The sequence below is a fragment of the Magnolia sinica genome, chromosome 18 (assembly GCF_029962835.1).
Source record: "Magnolia sinica isolate HGM2019 chromosome 18, MsV1, whole genome shotgun sequence".
Lineage (NCBI taxonomy): Eukaryota > Viridiplantae > Streptophyta > Magnoliopsida > Magnoliales > Magnoliaceae > Magnolia > Magnolia sinica.
In genome coordinates, this window is record NC_080590.1 from 40,174,101 (window position 1) to 40,196,287 (window position 22,187).

General features: G+C 39.1%; 1 protein-coding gene across 5 annotated transcripts; it reads left to right on the forward strand.

Annotated features, from left to right (window-relative positions):
* Nucleotides 1-1,496: 1,496 nt before the first annotated feature.
* Nucleotides 1,497-19,841, forward strand: LOC131233238 (3-epi-6-deoxocathasterone 23-monooxygenase CYP90C1). 5 transcript variants are annotated; one of them, XM_058229883.1, is made up of 9 exons: nt 1,497-2,191; nt 12,765-13,089; nt 13,568-13,717; nt 13,793-14,050; nt 15,356-15,445; nt 15,749-15,827; nt 16,229-16,335; nt 17,766-17,890; nt 19,114-19,393. In XM_058229883.1, the coding sequence occupies exons 1-9, from the start codon at nt 1,986-1,988 to the stop codon at nt 19,127-19,129; spliced, it is 1,356 nt and encodes a 451-aa protein (XP_058085866.1). In that variant the 5' UTR covers nt 1,497-1,985; the 3' UTR covers nt 19,130-19,393. The 5 variants fall into 5 exon arrangements, with proteins under 5 accessions (XP_058085866.1, XP_058085868.1, XP_058085863.1 ...); XM_058229880.1 differs by lacking the exon at nt 19,114-19,393 and adding an exon at nt 19,409-19,841 and having other exon boundaries at nt 1,500-2,191; XM_058229881.1 differs by lacking the exon at nt 19,114-19,393 and adding an exon at nt 19,409-19,841 and having other exon boundaries at nt 1,500-2,191; nt 13,793-14,005.
* The last annotated feature ends 2,346 nt before the right edge of the window (nt 19,842-22,187 follow it).

Sequence of the window (22,187 nt, forward strand, 5' to 3'; positions counted from 1 at the left end):
CTTGTAACCCATTTGTAATTGAGAAATGGACAAATTAAGCTTTAAGGACAATGTATTTATACATGATTCAACATATTAAAATTTTAATAATTTTATTTTTGAATTTTCAATATAATTTTTCCAACATGCACAATATAGTCATTAATAAATAAAAAAATACAAGTGTGGTCCACTTGAAAGGTGAATGAGGCAGATTTTTATACAATGTATCCAATACGGTGTGGCCAAATTATTAAACCTTTTGGATGTCCGGGGCACTAAACAAGTTAGAAGTTATCCGGGTCGATGCTCTTGCATGGGTGGTAGACTCTCAGGACTTTCAACAGGTCAATGGTTGGAGTAACCATAGGTGGTGATATCTCACCACGGCTTGAGTGTACGGCGGTGTGTGTTAAATAAATAAATAAATAAAATAGTTATAATTTAACCGCTAGTTGAAAATAAACCATCCTCCGATCGGTTAGACTAAACCTTCTCATTATAGATGGTAGGTATAAATATAAGTATACCTGTACAGCTGTAGGTGCGAATCCATGGCCCGAGAATAACCTACCTCCAACCCTTCACGTCAGATAAAATCAACGTTGCATGACCTGTTTAACCATGAGAAAGGCACGACTCTGCGTGAATGCCCTTCAGCCATTGCCTTGCCTCGCTTAGTTTTACCGTGCCGCGTAAAACCTCTGGGAATTGGGACAAGCGCCTTTCTTTTGAAAAAAATAAAAATAAATAAAAAGAGAGAAAAACGTCAATCTCATAACGTACAAATCTCCTCTAATGGTATATTGCATGTAGGCCAGCCATTCTATACGTGGCATACATGTGTCTCAAATCCAAACCGTTGAATTGGTGGGCACTTGATACGGCGTAAATATCGGAAATTATATTGATTTTCCCATCCTAAGCTAGTTTATTAATTTGGAGTGTTGACTACTACACATATATACTGTCCAACCTATGGGCATGGTTTTGAAAGTAAGAATCAGTTGTTTGATGCAGCTTTATGGGTCGTATCTCATTCACAAGATGGCCATTAAATTGTACGGTTTAGATTAATCCAAATGCATATCAAATGTACGGAGGCTTCGTGCATGCGTATGAATGGCTATGTTCAACTAGCCCATCAAATTACTCCTCTCCAGCCGCACGAGTGACCTTTGGATGTATACAGTCGTTTATGTCCATCAATCAGTTTGCCAATTGCCACAATAGTATTTGTCAGTACGAACGGTGGATTCTGATAATCAATCTGATGGGCTCGCCATTGAATCTGGACCGTCCAGAGAATTTTTGAAATGGAATGGGTGTGAAAGACAGATGGTTGAAAATTTTATATGGACTGTCAAAGACAGTCTGGATATCGGACCATGCAGCCACGTAGGCAACATAGAGAGGGCATAGGCAATTAGCATCCAACGCAAGGGACAGAAGAGGGTTGTGTGGGTAGGTTTGGAGGGGTTTAAATCCGATAACTGCGTATTAACTACAAAAGCCTAATAGAGTCAGACAACGTGAATCAGCAGTGAGGATTTTAGGCACCTATAATAGCCTCGCATTAATTGAAAGCGTGGGAGACAGATTTTCCGAATCTCTTTCTCGCAAAGATACAATTCATATGGTAATGTGTTCCGTTCTTTGGGTCGATGGGCTCTTGAGACTCTCTTCTTGGTTGGTGGGAGTGGACTCGCTATCGCCCTGCCCCTCTCTCTCAGTTGATGGGTTCTTGAGGCTCTCTCTACAAGCACACAGATAATATATTTGGTTTTGATTGTGGTCTCTCTCTCTCTCTCTCTCTCTCTCTCTCAAAGACACTTGTTGGGTTGATGGGTTCCTGAAATTCTCTACAACATACATATAATATATTTGGTTTTGATTTTGGGCTCTCTCTATATATGTATGTCTATCTATTCATCTTAATATAATCTAATATAATATTCTTGGATTGTTGAGAAAGAGGTGTTTGGTGGACTTGTAAGTAGAGAAAAATGAGTTGGGTGATGGGCGTTTGGGTTTTGGTGGGATTTGGATGGTGCTGGCTTTGTTGGTGGAGAAAGAAAAATGAGATGAATGGTGAAAGATCTGGGATTCCCAACGGTAGCATGGGCTGGCCTTTTATAGGAGAGACTCTCGACTTCATTGCTTCTGGTCACACTTCTCGCCCTGTCAGTTTCATGGACAAGCGCCGATCTCTGTATGCCCCTCTCTCTCTCTCTCTCTCTCTCTGCCTTCCTCTCATGGAAGCGAGACCCAATTTTCCGTTCATCTTACCAAGGCAACCTTATTTATCTCGATATTATGATTTCTCCCGATATGATAAGTTGCCGAGAAATTAAGGGCTATGAATAATGATTTCCATACGCATGTACTCGTTACACGTACACGTGTCAAACGTGAGATGTTTGTACAGATTGTGTGTCCCACTAATGATGGGGATAGACTCAGCATCATACCGGTTGGCCTGTCCTTACTTGCATTGAATCTAAACCGTTCAAAGCATGGGAGCGTTCGATCAGTGTGATAGTTTGACGACGCAACGTATGCAGTGGGGCAAACAATTTGGAGAGCTCACAAGGACCGCATGCGTGGCACGTGTACTGTAGATGGGTGCTTGATGCGGTACAATTTCTCAGGAAGCGGATTGCCTGTGGCACGACCTGGTCCAAGCTCTGTAGGGCCCACCGTGATGTATGTGTTTTATCCACGCCGTCCATCCGTTTTTCCAACTCAATTTACGGTGTAAGTTGAAAATTGATGCAGATCAAAATTTCAAGTGGACCACGCAGAAAACAGTGTGGATTGAACGCTCACCGTTGAAAACTTAATAGGGCCCACCGTGATGTTTTATTTGCATCCAACCTGTTCATAAGGTCACACAGATCCTGATGAAGGGAAAACACATACAAGCTTTGATATTAAAAAAAAAAAAAAAAAAAAAAAAACCCTTGTGTCGCTCAAGAAGTTTTCAATGGTGGGCGTTCAATCCCCATTGTTTAATGTGGTGTGGTCCACTTGACCTTTAGATCTGCATTATTTTTGGGCTCATGCCCTAAAATTAGCTGGAAAAACGGATGGACAGCGTGGATAAAATACATACATCACGGTGGACCCCACATCTTGGGCCACGTAGCCACAAGTATCATACATTGAGTGATTCGATATGCGTATTAGTATAGGCTGCATATGAAGATGCACCCGAAATCACACACGTGGAAATCATGTAGATAAAATCTAAACCTTCCAATTCGGTGCTTCACTACAGATGGGACAGGGCATAAAATCAGAACCATTGAATCATCGTGACCTTTGATTGATGGACATTTGTTTGTTGAATGTGTACCGTTGATGATTTTCATTTTTTTACAACTAGAGGTCCGCCAATCTGCCGCTTATGATATTATTTCATTATCAATTCTGTGTTATGTGCCATTATAAAGTGGGTTCACGATTTCGACGTTTGCAAGGAGTTACATGCGTGCCACATGTAAACGGCTCGATGCATGTGTGTGGATCATCAAACTCTTGCAAGATTCGCAATATATTCTTGTCATGCACGCTGGCTGAAATGACTATACGTGGCTCAATCCAATCCATTCGTATAATATCGCGTTGTGGTTGAAACATGATATAAAACGTACGAAGTAGATGATAGTAACCGCCCCATTAGTAGGCCATCGAATGAACGGCCAAAACGAAAATATTCAAGTTGTCGGTGTCAAAAAAGTGGCTATTAATAAGAGGTTGGGATTGAGCGATACCCCATCTAAACTAGATGATGTTTCGACGACTTGATTTTGAGGTAATGGATGCCATGTGTGGAGTAGCTTCCTGCATGCGTACGAATTGTCAAACCTCCGTAAGAGCATGTGTGTTATTTTTTTCAAGAAGAGAGCGACGTGTACTAGACACTGTCCCTTCATTGCTTCTGCAGGCGGGAAATGAAAGCGTAGTTACATGGGCTCTTCATGCTTTCAACTGAAATGACTCTCTCTCTCTCTCTCTCTCTCTCTGGAAACTCCGTCTCGTTTCTGTAGCGAATGAAAGTCACACGTTGTGGACTTTCTTCACCAAGTAACTACACGTGCTTTTGGTTTTGTCCCTCAAACTGGTGATATTTGTCCTGAAAAATCATTTTAGAAACCTCATGGTCTTGGTATGTGTTCTTGTATTTGAGGTTTTTGTCTTTAGGTCGTTAATTAAATTCTCTTAGTTCGGTGCATTGCACATCACTCCTGTAAAAATCGTTCTGAAAACCTAGTCGACTCGGACGAGTCATCTCCATCACGGTGGGCAACAAAATCAGTCACCAGGGCGTGCCTTCCAGTTTTAACGTTCAGACTACTCACACTCCCAAAAAACCCATAATGAATCTGTGATCATATTGAGAAGACTAAAACTGGGTAGTTTAATGGTTTTAAACAGATTTATTATCTGGAACGCGGATATGATGGGCCTCACCATCAGTGGCCTGTGAACCTAAATACCTGAGAATTTTGCTGTTTAATGTGTGGTCCTTTTCTTGTTTTAATGTGATTTTTTTTTTTTTTTTGGTGTGTATTTTATTTCTTAACTGTCTATTTTTTGGCCACCTATTGAAGGTTTGTGATTTTCCCATGTGTAGTTTTTAGGGTGGCATTATAGTTATATAATATCTCATCCAATAATAACATGTTCTTCTCTTAATCCTCCATAACTATAATAGTACCAACAACATTTATAGTAATAATGGAATTGATTTTGGCCTCTCTATGTGATTGATAAATACAACATTTCATTTTTTATTTGCGGTAAGATACTAGTGCTACTTTGTAGCATTGTATTACTAATATTTTAAGGGTGGGTGTATTTATCAGTAGAGGTGTACATGAGTCGATTCGAGTCGAGCTTTGCCCAGCTCAGCTCGACTCGGCCAGCAAGATACCTCAGCTCGGCTTGGTCATCATGCCTGGATTGGCAGCTCGGCTCGGCTCAGTCAATAATTCGGTCTAGTTTGAGTCGAGTTCAAGCCAAGTTCAAGTTCGAGTTCAAGTTTTTGGGTGGGGTCTGACCGTCCGATTGGGCCATATCCACCAGGCCAGTGGTCGGGTGGGGTCCGCTAATCGGACGGATGCTGGAGAATAGAGAGATGAGGAGAGGAGTAGGGGAGAGTACCTTTCAGTTGTTGGTGGTCCAAGTGGACGTTGGAGAATAGAGAGAGAGTATAGGAGAGTAGTTGTCGGTCGTCGTTCGGGCGTTGGAGAACGGTGAGAAAGAGAGAAAAGGAGAGTGGTCGTCGGTCGCCATTCGGGCGCTGGAGAACAGCGAGAGAGAGAGAGAGATGAGAGGAGAGAGATTGATAGGGTCTGGGTCGGGCGCCGCTGCTGGACGGATGGAGTGGGTTAGGGTTTTTAATGTTGGGCACTGGAGAACAGCCGAGACTCGAGTGGGTTAGGGTTTTTTTTTATAAATATTTTGAAATATATATATACCTAGTCAAAAAATCGAGTCGAGCCGAACCGAGTTGGGTTCGAGCTCAAGATCGAGTTGAGCTTGGTCCAACTCAGACTCGACTCGAAATTTTTCGAGCTCAAAAAAACTGGCTCGACTCGGCTCAAACACAGTTTCGATCCAAATCGAGTCGAGCTTTTCCGAGTTGATTCGAGTGAGCTAACGGAGTAGTGGTAGTAGTAGTAGTAGTAGTAGTAGTGCTAGGATTTGGATGGGTTCCTATTATGTAAATGTTGCACCACTATTTACTATTGCATATTGTCAAAATTAGCAGGATGTGTGTAAATAGTGAATATCTAGCAATCAGAACAAGAACAAATAAGAACAACTCTCCCTACAAAATAGCAAAATAGTGTATTAAATTACTTGTATATGTTTAATTGATAATGGAAAGGAGAAATGGAGAAATTCTTTGTATATTTCATTGACGATGAAGAGGCTTTAATTGTTCAAAAAATACAATGAAGAGACTCTAGTACGAAGATGTACATACCTAATTTTAGAATAAGCTAAATCTAAAATTAATGGTATAAATATTACAAAATCTGATTACAAATTAAGAATCTTAATTATAGTTTGTAAAATCTCTAATAACTTTCCCTAGTACATGGCATGTGGACGGTGTGCCCTGCCTTATTAATGACCCTGATCTCTCTGACATGTGTAATGTACACACAGGCACTAAAACGTGTTCTACTCAGATTGGCTACTCCCCCTGCCACCAGCCTGGTGTATGTGTTTCATCCAGTCCGTTCATCCATTTTTATAGATCATTTTAGGCTTGATCCCGAAAATGAGTGGGATATAAATCTCTGGTGGACCACACCACAGGAAAGAATAGTGATTGGATATCCACCATTAAAAATGAAAATCTTCCTAAGGCCCATTGTACTGTTTATTTGACATCCAATCTGTTGATTAGGTCATACAGACCCATATGAAGGGGAAAAACAAAGATTAGCTTGATCCAAAACTTTTATGGCCCCCCAAAAAGTTTTTAATGGTAGACTTTCATTCAACATTGTTTCTTGTAATGTGGTCCACTTGAGATTGGGATATACCTCATTTTTGGTATCATACCATAAAATGATTTAGAAAAATAGATCGACGGCATGGTTGAAACACATACATCATGGTGGGGCCCACAGAGCACCGACCAGCAGCCATTGGCTGGTGACAGGGGCAGTAGCCAATCTGTTTCCGTTCTACTCTACTCAAATAAGGTCGCCCATTTAGTGCAAAAACGTTCTTTGATGTATTTCCTAGTCCCGTCAAAAAAAGAAGAAGTTTCCATAGTCATTTAAAAGGAAAAAAGCGCTATTTTCTCACAATTGTTTTTTTAATAAGAAATTAATATGTATGCTAACCAAACACACATCTAAAACTTGTTTAAGTGATTTTGGGAATTAGAGCTGCGCTAAGCTGCTTATTCAAGCAAGGCCAGTCAGTCACAAAATGTTGTTTCATTAGTTTATTGTTGTTTCATTACTGTATTATGAGGGTTTCTTCTTTTCTAACCTTTTGGTCCATCACATGCATGTTTCATATAATAAAATGATATTTTGAGGTGGTGACCATCTATTGTAGGTGTCACAATTCGGCTGTTTAATTTGATCAGTTACATGTAAACCACATGCAGTACCGTTGATGCCTGCATATTGTATTCATACTGTACCAGTGTATAAACAACTTGCATGACAAAGTGCGATAGGAATTAGAGGTTTGCTAACAACACATTGCACATTCACTGCAAACATCATTACATGACGCAACATGCAACACTGGCAAGTTTATAGGACATCTGAGTGGTAATAAGGTGGGCCTCGCCATGAGAAGACCACAGTAAAAAGAATAAAGAATAAAGAATAAAGAAAAAGAAGAAGCAAGTCTACTCATTAGGATGGCTAAAAATGGATGGTTAATTCAATTACAATTTAAAAGCATGTATTGTTGACTATGGGAAACATGGGAGAAGCACGGGAAAATGGTGGGTCTATCCATCCATGCATGCATGTGCGTGCATACAAACACATATTCATGACCCATCCAACCATCAATACATGCATAGATACATACATACAATGACATATACACATACACACATGCATGATCCATCCATGCATGCATATACACACATTTATATACATCCAACTTCCATCCATCTATCCATCCAATAATCCATCCACCCAACTATCCATTTTACGATCCAGCTATCCATCCATCTATGCTTACATCCATCTGTCCATCCATGTACGCATACATATACACACATGTAGACATGCATTTCCACATACAAATATGCACCCATAAAAAAATCAAAATGATTTTTTTTTGAATAAACAGATTTTTGGTGATACCAATACATTGATGATATTATTGAAATAACGCCAGTACATTGGTGATAAAAGTGACACCTAAAATTTACATAAATTTTTTTTTTTTAAATGGTGATATTGATACATTGGCGATACTTGGCAATATATCATCGATACTTTGGAATTTTTGATACTACCAGTGTCATCGATATCGATGAGCTGGCGATACCGATAATATTGGCGATATGATTGATGATATCGACAATACTTGGAACAATGCTAATGGTATGCATTCATTGTTCAAAGTATCCCCAATATTATCGAAATATCTCCGATATTATTTTTATCTCCAGCTCAATGATACCGATAATGCTAGTAGTGATATCAATAACACTGGTAGTATCAGAAATTCTAGGCATCGGCGACGCATCGCTAAAAATTGCCAATGTATCACCAATATTTTCAACTATGTAAATTTTAGGTGTCGCTTGTATTGCCAATGTATCAATATTGCCAGTGCATCATCCATACAATTTTCACGTCGAAATGGTTGTTGCAGTTAAAGGTGTGTTTTGGGCAAGGGATGTTAAAATAGAGTTTTGATTCTCTTGTAGTGTGATGGTTTATATATTCACTTAGAAATTCTACAAGTGGTACTTATAAATCAAATTAAATCATCCTAAGTAATGGAACTTGTTTTGTAGATAGGTGATGGGGTCATCTTGGCCATCCAAGATAAGCTAGACCATTTTGTTCAGAGAGCAGCCTGTAAGTTTAACCGATCTATGGATAAGTCAGCAAATGGACAAGATCAACTTATGGCTCACATTTCTCCATCAGATCATCAATATGGGATGGCTGAAAAACTCAGCACAAGAGTACAACCTGACTAATGAACTTGATTGTAAGGTAGAGCTAGATTGTACAAGCCCATAAGAAAGCCTAGCGGGCAGGATGAACGCAGTGCTGGAACACAGAAATAGCATCTCAATGCATCATCGAAACTATGATAGAATAGGAAGATAGTTTTTCGTGCTTAGTGGTCACAAGGCTAGAGGATGGGAAGTCTACACATCATGTGGTTGAACCCTTTGGAATGCAAAAGTGCTTTTTTATGTGCCCATCTCTAGTAAGTGAAAATAGTTTTTCCACATCCACGAGACGTATCCTACCGCATAAGCTATCCCAAAATTTGTCTCTCTAAGCACACACCAACTTATGGACAACTCGCAAAACTAATTTACTGCCTTTTCTGACTTATCTTTTGGTTTATTTCAGACTGTTTCTAGCTCTTTTCTTGTTGTTTCTTAGAATTAGACATGTTTTTGGGTTGGTGAAGAGAGGCCTTCCCCTTGCATTGGAGTAAGTTACATAGGAAACGAGTCTTGTGGTTTGCTAATAAGTAGGCTCCTGCAAAGATCCCTGTGCATTGGTTTTTTAATAAAAATTTGAGATTTCTCTTTTCTCAACTCCTCTGTAGGTGTAAGAGGGGTGGATGCCCTTCGTTTTCTCATGGGTTATTGGGTTTTTAAATGAAACACAATGGAATTTAAACTTTAAAAATATAAAACCCTAATAGATCTTTGTTCATGATTACACCATGTTTCAAGAAAATTCAAAATACACATTCATAAAACATACTTGTGCATTTAAAAATAAAAATAAAAATTGTATGACAGACGCTTTCTACATTAAATATCTTGTATTGTATGTAGGTGACCCATCCGGTGAAGATAACAAAAGTTTGGACTTTGGGTCGAGTTTTGTCCAACCTGAGGATGATGGCTCATCCTATCCATCCAAGACAAGCTAAACCATCTCGATTCGAGAGTGACTTGCTAGCATATAGCTGATTTATGGACAAGAGTCCGCTGATGCTAGAATGCAAAATTAATTTTTCTGCGCCCAATGATCATAGAGCTGGAGGTTGGGAAGTCTGCACATTGGGCAGTCGAACCCACTGGAAAGTAGAAATGCTTTTTCCATGCCCATATACGAGATGCGAAAATAGGTTTTCCACGCCCACGATACGTATCCATACTGGATACACTGTCCAAAGTTCTCTCTCTCCAAGCAAGCATTGACTTATGGAGAACTCCCAAAACTATTTCACTTCCTATTAAGGCTTATCTCTTAGTTTTTTAGGTTATTTCTAGCTCTTTTCTTCTTTTCTTACTGGTTCTTTGGATTAGACATGTTTTGGTTGGTGGAGAGTGGTCTTCTTCTTAATGATTTTAAATGTTGGTATTGATGGGCTTATTGGTCCAGTAAAAAATGGTACGATACTGCCTCACGTATTGTATCAGGCCAATCGGCCCGTATTGGTTAGATTTTTTTAATTAGAAAACCAGCTTGTATTGGTTAATTTTTTTTTAAACTAATGTATTTAATGGTGTATCAAACTATTCTTTGGTAAGAATGTTGTCCCAACGGATTGACTTACTGTAGGGTGTGATGTTAATTTTTCTTAGTATAAATTATTGATATATGTTAGAAACTGATATCATATAATATTTGCTAATATGATTATCTATCAACCAATATAATTTTTTTTTGAAATTAATTAAAAATAAAACAGAAAATGTCAAAAAAAATCAACCTAAACATAAAAATAAAATATAGAAAATATTTTTTTAATCAATGCATGTGTGAAATCATTAAACCCATAGTCTTTTAATACTCCTCAAGCATCATAACAAGAATAATGATAATAAATAAATGAGTTTAAAAATTATTTTTTGAGAATTTTAGAAAATACCAAAGAAAAAAAAACTAATTTAAAACTTTTTTCTGAAATTTTCAAAAAATACCTAAGTAAATAAAAAATTAAAAAGGAAAATCCCTCAAGTCTTCAATAAATCAGTATATCCATTGTCTTCTAATACTCCTTAAGCATCACAATAAAAATCAGAAAAAAAAATAAATTTTTTATGAAAATTTCAAAAAATACCTACGTAAATTAAAAATAAAAATAAAAAACACCAAATCTTTAACAATTAAGTAGATCCATAGTTTTTAATACTTCTCAAGCATCATAACAAGAATTAGTAAAAACTAATATAAAAGCTTTTTTTTTTTTTAAATTTTCAGAAAATATTTGTAGTAATAAAAAAATTTAAAAAAAGAAAAAGGAAAGCACCCGAATTCCATATAGAAATAATAAATTTTTTTTATACCTTTTTTAAAATTTTATAAAAGTAGGCCCAAGAACTTCGATTCTTCAATTTGATGCAAAAAAGAAAAAAGAAAAAAGAAGTTTCGATATTCGAATCTAACCTAGATCTAGTCGGAATTGTTTTTAAAACCACCCTTCCTTGCCCATGCCTACCAATGGTAGAAGCCTGCCAAGTGCATATGTGGGTTGTCGATATCTAACCTAAGCAAGTGGATGGTTTCTATTTATACCCACTTGATGCATCATCAACATCATTCACATTAATTGCATCATTTGCTCTGTATTTCTTATTGTTATGCTCGACTATTATGCTTTACTTGTGTGTATTATTTTAATTGTATTGTGCACGAATCATGATGGGTTCACTCACTAGGCCTATTGATGGAAAAATCATACAGATGGAATTGAAGCAGATACATCGACTCAAGAGCAAGAACATGAGGCCAAACCAGTGGATGATCCATAGGAACAATGACCATATTTAACCGAAGACGAGCTTATTATGATATATTAATAGAATGATTAAATGGGACACGTGTTTCATATTATTATTCTCATTTCTGTTTCAAAATACCTTCTTATTTAGATTTTATAATTTTTGAATACGTTAACGATTTTGAATGGTGACTTGATAAAAGTCTCAAGTGGGTGGACATAAATATTTTTGTTTGTACTCTTGATTATTATGGATGTATTGTAGTGAATATTTGTGGATGGATTAGTGGTTGATATGAGTGTATTGATGGATATTAATGAGAACAAAGAATTCAAATTATATTATGCTTCTATTAAAATGATGCGACTCATTGATTTAAGTACACTGAGTGTACGAATCATGGACCGTAACTCGGCTATGAGAGTGCACACTCAGTATCTGAATTGCGGGTCGTGACAAACTGCATAGAACATTGAACACCGGATATGATCTTTTAGATCGTTTGCTTTGATTTCTTGATAGGTCTCGGAGAAAGCTAAAGAGAAATCACCACACATAACAAAACTCCAGATTGGTGAGGTTTGCATTATGTCAAACTGTTAAAGAAAACAACAATATATATCAACCAAGGAAGAGAAAAATGTACAAAAATGCCCCTATATGAACCTAGCAACCTAACATGGGCTGTAAGGGGTAAAAGAGAAAAATTTAATACAAACATTATATAAATAGATGAGGGGGCCATCTAGCTATATAGCCCAACCACGTGTGGCATGGGCAATATCAAATATGTCTAACACAACCAATTATAATACAATGAAAAGACCAAAATAACCTCCCATAACCTATTCCAGATGTAGAGTCAAATACTGCCTAAACAAAGTCCAGCCACTGGATAATGGCGTGGAAACCTGATTATAGCCGAATTGAGGATGTTGAGATGGATGAGAGGCAAGACAAGGGACGATGGAATTAGAAATGAATTCATTCAAGGAAATTTAAGAATAACATCATTATGGCAATACAACGAGGGAAAGTAGACTTTAAATGGTTTGGTCATGCACAATAGAGATCAAGAACTGCAACAGACGTGTGTGGTGGTAGTAAGAAAAAACTAGATGACTTATGGTCTAATTGAAATTATGGCCCTTGATCCCCCAAAAGTATATAAAAGAAGGAAATATTTTCATGCCACTCAGTTTGATTTGCTCTCTACCATGAAAACATTGTTATTTTCTTAAGTTGTTATGCACTCCAAATGTCAGTGAATTCCTTAGTTATAAGATTTTCTGTCTCTCTCTCTCTCTCTCTCTCATGGTTGCTTAGCCTTTGGCATATTTTCCTTCCATTGTAGATATGGGAAGGTGTTCAAATCTCATCTCTTGGGAAGACCCATTATCATTTCCACTGATTCTGAGGTGAACAAGGTGATTTTAAGGAACGATGGGAGGACTTTCATCCCTTACTACCCGAAATCAGTTACTGAGTTGTTGGGCCAATCCTCCATATTGAAAATCAATGGAAATCTGCAAAGGAGAGTGCATGGGCTCATAGGAAGCTTCTTGAAATCACCCCAATTGAAGACTCAGATAACACGAGAGATTGAGGAGTGTGTTGAACTATCAATTGGGAATTGGAAAGAAGGCCAGTTGGTTCACCTGCAGGATGAAACCAAAGATGTGGGTGTCTCTCTCTCTCTCTCTCTCTCTCTCTCTCTCTAATGTCTTTACAAGTTGGGTATTCCAGCTTTATATGCGCTTTTTGGCCGCATGTACACTGGACAGTTGATAAATGGTCCCTACTGTATATGTCCGTGTGGTGAAAGTTGCATTAGTTAGACAAGGGAATGGATACCTAATCCGCTCCCCGTTAGACAGTTGATGTTTCTAGCTGGTTGGTGTACAGATGGATGGATGGAAACATTTGTGCTGGTCCATTTGATGGGGAGAATTTCACTGCTTAGGAAACATGGTTCATCAAATCAGTGCTGTGGCATATAACATGGATATCTGCATGGAGGAAATACCATTCCATTTCTTAAGGACATAACCAAACTATTAGGCATATAACCACATAAATATAGTATTCCAAAACAAACTAAAGCAATTGTTATGCTTATACGTTCTAATCTTCAACATTTTTGTTTTTGTGCATTAGATGACGTTTCAAGTATTGGTTAGGGCGTTGATGAGTACTGGTCCAGGTGAAGAAATGAAGTTTTTGCAGAGGGAATTTCAGGAATTTGTTGAAGGTTTGATATGTCTGCCTGTTAAGTTTCCTGGGACGAGGCTATACAAGTCATTGAAGGTGAAGTTTCTCTTTCATCATTCAATTTTGTTAGAGAGAATTTGAAATGGATTTCCATTCTCTTGGTGTTTTCAGGCTAAGAAGAGATTGTTGAAGTTTGTGAAGAGTATTGTGGAAGAGAAGATGAAGAGAACTGAAAAGGATTCTGTCATGGACGTCATTGATGTGTTGTTGAATGAAACATGCGACATTAACGAGCAGCAGTTATCAATCGACTTCATCTGTGGAAATATAATAGAGATGATGATACCGGGGGAGGACTCAGTGCCTATGATTATGACCCTTGCGGTGAAATATTTGAGTGATTGCCCCCTTTCTCTAAAAGATTTAATGGTATATTCATCACACACAGACACATATATATGCTTACATGTTATGTCTGCATACATGCATGCACATACACAGTCAAGGCTCAAATAATTTATACCTATGGCACACAAGTGCTGCGTTAAAAACCCAGATAAACCGTATAAGATAAATCTGAAATGACATAATAAGGAAATAAACAAAATATACTGATAAAACATCAAAATATTGGTGATTCCAAGAGAAAATAGCTCACAAAAAGCATTCTGATACTTTATAACACTACTGCTTCCAAAAAAAAATGCCTAAAATACTAAATGGTAAAGGTTATAAATCATTCCCATCAAAGGTTATTTCAGTATAAAACTATATATATTTTATAAGAGTCTGTAGCACGTGTATGCATGGATATGCACACGCGCACACAACACACCCACACACGCATGTGAGAGGATCTGGTGCAAAAAGTTTTAATGTCTTGTTACACGTTGCACACATGTCTGAGAGACTGTTCATTTGTTGGGCCCTACTACGATTGCACCGCATACCAAATCATGGTAATTAGATGATCCCAGTTGCCAATTAGAGGAATTTGGCCATTGAATGTTGCTTGTTGGTCAGACCTTTGTTTTCTAACCACCCAATTTCAAATCACAAAAGCTATTCAATCAGTAACCCAGATTACTTCTCAACCCTCAAATGTATGCATTGTAAGGAAATTGAGTGCTTGATAATGCACTCAGCCATTTGCATGCAATCTGAATGTGTGCACGCATATGGAAACTGAATCCAGTGCACTAGGTGCAATAGCTCTGGTGTACTTAGTTGCATGTGGACATGCTGGAAATCTATATAATTTTTTAAGGACCTGCCAAACAATACAAATCATTCATATGATGGCCTCATTTTATACGAGTGTCTGTTGTCTGAGCCATGGATCCAGTTGTCATCATCAGCTGATTGATGCTGTACTTTAGGACTTTAATCAATCCAAGTTGGGAGTAACCAAGTTTATGCTTCGGATTGATGATGATCCTGTTTTTCTTCAAATGATCATGATGGTTGATTTTGCACACTATTTCTAGGATGGTTTGTATTGTCCCAAGTAGTGTGATTTTTCTCAAGGTGGCCTTGAAAGAGTGGGTTGGACCAAATGGGATGGTCCATTTCAATGATATGAACTGCAAACATAGAGAAAGGGTAACTAGATGCACTGAAGTTCTAATGCACTTAGTGCATTGGATCATTGTTGACTGTGTTCATTTGTTTGTTTTTTTTCATTATAGAGGTCTGTTAATTTGAAGGATTTTGTTCTTATGTCTGTGCCCGTAGGATGAGAATACGAGGCTGAAGAGAGAGAAAACCCATTCAGGTGAACCTTATACTTGGACTGATTACATGTCGTTGCCATTTACCCAAAATGTAAGTTTCACTATCTAGGGTCAGCAGTCATTTGGAATATTTTCTTATAGATTGAGTGTGGACACTAGTTTCTTATTAAGATAAAATATCAGGTTTATAGGCAATCCACCATTATTCAGTGTATTGTATAGCGTCCGTCCACCTTACATTCTGATTAGGATCTTGAGATAGCAACCATCGTAACTGATGGACTATTCAGGAAGTGGTGATGAATTATTGGTTATATGCAATGAATAATGATGGATTGTAATATTCACGTGAACAAAATTCCCTTTTTTTATGGTTGTGTCTCTTTCTTTCCAGGTGATTAACGAAACTCTACGGATGGCGAATATTATCAATGGGGTATGGAGAAAAGCTCTCAAGGATGTGGAGATTAAAGGTATTTACGTTGGTTTAGAAGCTCCAGAGATATAATGCGTATCGTTTGACACATATATATACGAATAAATGTTACTTCATGGATATTATTAATTTATTCCACACCCAAATCTGATTTTTATTTTCTCCTTTTCCAATCATGAAATGATTTATTTATTTGGTGATGCCTTGCATTTATTATTTGTTAAAGGTTCCTATAATATATATTATTCTTCTTTGCTTAGTTGCTTATGTGTGATAACCTAAATCATAGATAGACCCAATGTTTAGAGGCTTTTTTTATTTTTTATTTTGAAAAAAATACTTGCTTTCACGAAATGGGTGTGTATTGGAATGGATCCTCCTTTGCTCTCTGTGGTTTTGTTACTTATTTTATCTGTCTCTATTTTATGGTTATTTCAGGTTATTTGATTCCCAAGAGCTGGTGTGTCTTGGCATCCTTCAGTTCCATTCACATGGACGAAGGGAATTACGAGAACCCATATCAATTCAATCCATGGAGATGGCAAGTGAGTGGACAGCTTGGGTCCTTACTCTTACTCCGGTGGTAGACTCTTTGGAGTTTCAACACCTGGTTGAGGGTTTGAGTACCCATAGGTGGTGAAATCCCACCATGGCGTGAGTGTGTGGTGGTGTGTGTGCGTGTGTAAAAAAAAGAAAGTGAGTGGACAGCTTTAATCAAATTATTTATTAACCTGTGATCTAGGGAGAAGTTGGTTTGCAAGCAATTGAAATGAGTCATGCCGGCCCACCAAGCTCGTAATTAGCAGTCCAGTGCAAGTGACACCCATCAGATCGGCATCTGACTGCCTGCCCACATGATGTCGACTGTTTTGGTCCCATGCAGGTGGGCTTGCCTTAAGCAGCCATTAAAAGGGCAATTAAGTTGGATTCCTAGTGCTAGACCATCTGTTACAAAAGATTTATTTAGCTATCCTACCACTCATACCGATTGCAAATATTCCATTCATGAAGAGATTTTTGTAATTGATAGTCTAACACTCTAACCATTTCTCTAGTTCTTATCAATTCCTCTTTATAGACCGTACTGATATGAATATGTAGGGTCTGCCTTTGGTATGCTTTTGTATGATCCAAGGGCTATACACAGTAACTATACATAGCTGATAATAGCCCACACAACTTTACACGTATGACTACGTAATAGGGCGCGGATTAGGTACTACCCCCCCCCCCCCCCCCTCTTTTCCAAGCTCGGGACAGGTGGAGGCTGGAGGAGCACTGAGTGGCCAACGAGATGTATGAATTTTATCCACACCGTCCATCTATTTTTACATATCATTTTAGGTAACATGCCCAAAATTAGAAAAGATATAAGGCTCAAATAGACCACGAAGTGGGGATTCAATTACTACTGTTGAAAATTTCCTGGGGGCTACAGAAGTTTTGGATCAAGATTATATTTATTTTTTCACTTCATCTTGGTGTATATGATCATATCAATAGGTTGGATGGCAAGCAAACAACATGGTGGACCCTAAAAAGGTTTCAATGGTGGGCATCCTTAGCAACATTGCTTCGTATGGTGTGGTCCACTTAAGACTTGTATCAACCTTATTTTTGGTCTGATAATATAAAATGATATGGAAAAATGGATGGAGGGTGTAGATATAATTCATACATCACGGTGGCCCTCAGTGGCCCTCTTAGCCTCCACCTGTCACTGGCTCCAAACAGGCTGGGGTAGTACCTCATCCGCACGCACGTAATAGCCCATGCACACAATTTACACGTATGACGTACGTGTGCATTGGTGAATAAGTGCCATGCATGTTAACTCACGTGTATGTCTGCGCATTCAAAGGTCCATGCATGGGACTGCTGAACCACGTTGACATGAAAATCATGTTTTGTTGCAAGTTGTAATTGCTTTGTTATTATTATTATTATTTTCATTTCTTGTTTTTTTGGTTTGCAGGGAAAAGAAGCATCCATCTCTAATAACTTCACTCCATTTGGCGGTGGGCAAAGGCTTTGTCCTGGTTTGGAGCTCGCAAGACTCGAAGTTTCCATTTTCCTTCATCATTTCATCACCCGTCATAGGTAATGCTCGTTCGCTCGAAGGATCTACTGCTGCTGTTATATCCAAGTTATCAAACAGAATGTCCATCCATGTTGCCCCTCGTATCTGGAGCTGGGCATTAGATTTGAGTTGTGGACCTAGTTAGGGTTGACCTGACTCTCCGGTTTTGAAATAGATCTGACCTGAACTCAACTCAACTTAGTACCGAGTCTAGTAGTTTGAATCGATCCGAATTCGGGTCTGGCCTGGACTAATCCGGACCGAGTCCGACCCGGTAAAAAGTATTGAGTTAGTTCAAGTTGGCGCCAATTCAAATCGAGAGATGAGAGAGGAAGGGAGTGGAGAGGGGAGAGAGGAGGACGGTGGTGAATCTGGTGATGGTAATGGGTGCCTATCCGGCTTGGAAGAGAAGGTTGGGAGGGAGTGTAGAGGAGAGAGAGAGAGAGAGAGAGAGAGAGGAGGAGGGTGGTGGTGGTGGGTGGTTGCCGAGCTTGGAAGAGGATGATGAAGGAGGAAGAGAGAGTTTGGAAACAGGTTGGCGTGAGGTCAGGTGCGGCATATATGGTTAGAGATACTTAAAAACTAGGGTTTTTTTTTATTATATATATATACATGGTTTTGGATTGAGTCGAGTCTGATCAGATCAACTTTCAGGTCAAGTCGAGTTACTGGATAACTCGAACTCGACTCAGTTTGAATTCGGATTGGGCGAAGCATACTCGGTTCAGACCGACTCACCCATTCAGTTCAGGTCGAGTCACGTCCGAATGAGTCGAGTTAGGTGAGTTGAGTTACGTGGGTCGAGTCGGCTGGTGCCCATCTTTACCTGTATCTGGATAAATCAGCCATCTGATGGAACCCATCATCCAACTCGAGAATTTTTGTCCCTTGAATGTACAACCAACCTTTTTCCTTCGTCCATTTCATGTCATCAAATATCTGGCAATTATGGTTGGTTGAAATTCAAATCCAGGTCATTTTTAACGGCACAGTCCATTCATCATTGATCCCAATGGATGGAAATGGTTTGGATCTCTCACACCTGCAATGTACGTACATAGTGTGTAGTGCTCGGATACTTGTGCATGAAAGTGATAAAATCCAATATGAAAATCATGCATTGTTTTTAGCTGGGGTATTATACTTTATAAATGCTGGGTTGAATTTTTTTTACAAAAGACCATTGGAGCTTTCAGTTTGTGCGTGCAGTGCTCATGATTCAGTGGTCGAACCCTTCCATTAGGCGGCCCAACAAATAGACGGTTAACAAGAAAACACGGCAATGGTTTCCATCAGAAGAGGCTGGACATATTCTACAACCAGATTCTTCCGGCTCTTGGGGATCTTTGGCATGTGGCCCATCCTCGGTGAGATCAATCATTTCAATGGTTTGGGTCAACGAGCAGTGGCCTCCGTTGTGTTAGACAAGAAGCATATCACAACCGTCCAACCATCTAACCATATGCTTCCGTGATTCACTTGATTTTTTACATGTTCACTTGATATTTTTCCTTATTCACTTGATCTCCATCGTGCAGATGGGTGGCCGAGGAGGATTCCATTGTCAACTTCCCAACGGTCAAAATGAAAAGGAGACTGCCCATCAGAGTCACACCTATATCTACTTAACTGGGTCCCATTTCACACCGGGACATGGATATCTCTGGGTGTATATTTCCATCAAGACTCTGTATTTCACCCTAATACAACTGTCATAAGCTTTTTGAGTCAAGTCCTATGAAGCTGTAAATGATGATGGACCATTTCAGCTGGTATTTTAATTCCAGCCATAGGTTTGCTAGAATACATCGCGATCACCACTACAGTTATAGGATAGTTGGTGACTATAGCCATTCAATCTGGGATAATGTATTGTTTGTTAATCCAAACCGTTTACTAGATCGACCTCAGCTTGGATGGAGATAGCTGATCATAGAACTCTTATGTTGGAGTATTATAACACTTTGAGCATTTAATTCTTTTCTTTTCCATATGAACTATGTCTGTAGACTCTGCTTGAGCCTGTTGGATAACATGGTCCCAAAGATGGTCCTAAATTCGAAGCTATCTTTGGGCTATATGATCTTATTGATATGACTATCAATTGGATGGTCCAAATTACATGCTTACCCATCCTGAACAATCCTAACCATATGATCATGGGGCTTTAGAAAATGGTAGTTCTAAAATTGATCAATGGTTCACATTAAACGGAAAAAAAATAAATCTAGATTTTCACCATTTAAAAAAATGTTTACATGTTGGAGATTATCAGGACAGCAATACTTGTATGTCAATCCAGGCCTTCCAAATTGATGATTCAGCTATGTTTGGTGGGCCACCTTCTTTCAACCATAGAATGGCATAGTTGTATGGTGATTCATACCATATCCAAATCGATGACTGATGTAGAGCGGGTTGTGGACAGTTTCATGGTCAAGATGGATCAGAAAAGGCCCGGTTGACAACAAAAGTGATCCGGACCATCGGACTTTAGATCAGGCGTATCTCGAAATCTGGAATGAGTTATCTAACATAAAATATATGATTTTGGGATAGAACGAGTTACTTTAGCCAACCAACCTTGCTATGCTGGGTTGCGCAGCCTGGAATTACGAAAAACCCATTGATTGACTGTTGTTTTCCTGTTTTAATTTCGTTTTTAATATAAATAGTAAGTTTTAGTTTGATTATAACTCTTCGTCCGTCGGGCTTAAGGAGTTGCGCCCAACGTGAAAAGAGCTTAGAATAATTAGGAGAATGGTTTGGTGAAGCCAAATAGGACACTTATTATTTTTGGCTGAAAACCTTGCGCACTAGTAGACGTCATGACCGTCTATAAATAGTAAGTTTACTATTTATAGTAAGTCATGAATTCTAGGAGTTTTAGTTGTAGTTTGATTCTGATTTCTTTTCCATTGCTTGGTTCTCCCATTTAAAGGGTTGTGAACTCATTTTTACTCATTCATTAATTAATTTCGAATTTATTAGAATTTATTTCTATTTTCTGCTTTCTTTCCTCCTAGATTTGAGAAGTTTTCGTGAGGAGTCCAGAGAAGTTCCGTGGATTCGGAATAGTTATCCTCTTGAGGAAGACGGTGCTCGACCTCACGTCCTCCTCTACGTCAGTTTGGTATCAGAGCGAGGTTCCTCCTTGGATTGATGGCTTCTAACAATGGGTCGGGCAACAATTTTATGGGCGGTGCTCTAGGGAATTTACCTTTAACGGCGACAGCTTTCAAAGTAGTGCAACGAGAGAATCAGCAAGCTATGCAAGTACTGCAAGCTTCCATCGACCGCATAGCGGATCTCTTGGTAGAAAACTTAAGGCAACTCCGTGTTCCTGGTGGTAATCCTCCAACCCCAATTAATCGCCCTGATCGCATGATAGTACCGGCAGTGGGTCATTCCTGAGGAAGGGGGCTCCAGTGAGGAGGAAATCGATGACATAATCTTCCAACACCCTAGACATGGCGGCGATCGAGTAGATCGAACGGATCGAGAATTCAAGATGAAGGTTGATATTCCTAGCTTCAATGGTCAACTACACATTAAGGATTTCCTCGATTGGCTTTCTAAAGTTGTGCGATTTTTCGACTATATAAACATCCATGAAGCAAAGAAGGTTAAGCTTCTGGCCTACAAGTTGAAAGGAAGAGCTTCAGCTTGGTGGGAACAACTGCAACTCGCGTGAACCAAGCAGACGAAAGCACCAATCTGCACCTGACAGCGGATGAAGCAGCTACTACGTGCTCGATTCCTCCCTAACGATTACGATCAGGTATTATTCCAACCATTTCAAAATTGTCGACAGGGTAGTCGGTCGGTGAGAGAATACGCAGAAGAATTTTACTGCCTGGCGGCGCGTAACAATTTGGTCGAGACTGAATCGCAGCAAGTCGCTCGATTCAACGGTGGATTGCGTATGGCTATCCAGGATCGGGTCCAGATGCAGTCCGTCTAGACGATGAATGATGCGATCAAGTTAGCTACTCGGGCAGAGTGCAACTTGAACGTCCTAACACACGGGCCTATCCTACTGCAAGGATCCCTGTGGCAGGTCTGTCCCAGGGAACTACACAACCTAAGGGGAAGGAGCCCGTAGGAGCACGCACTCAACCTCCTACATTTGAGAACTGAGATCAGGGAAGCGGGCAAACTAGACCCCAAAGGGGCGTATCGACTGCTGCTGGTCCAAGTAGAATCCTAAACCTCTATGCTCGGCCAAGGCCCGATAATTGCTATCGTTGTGGCCAACCGGGCCACCTATCAAATACTTGTCCCCAGCGAAAAGTGCAAACCTCGCCATCAATGATA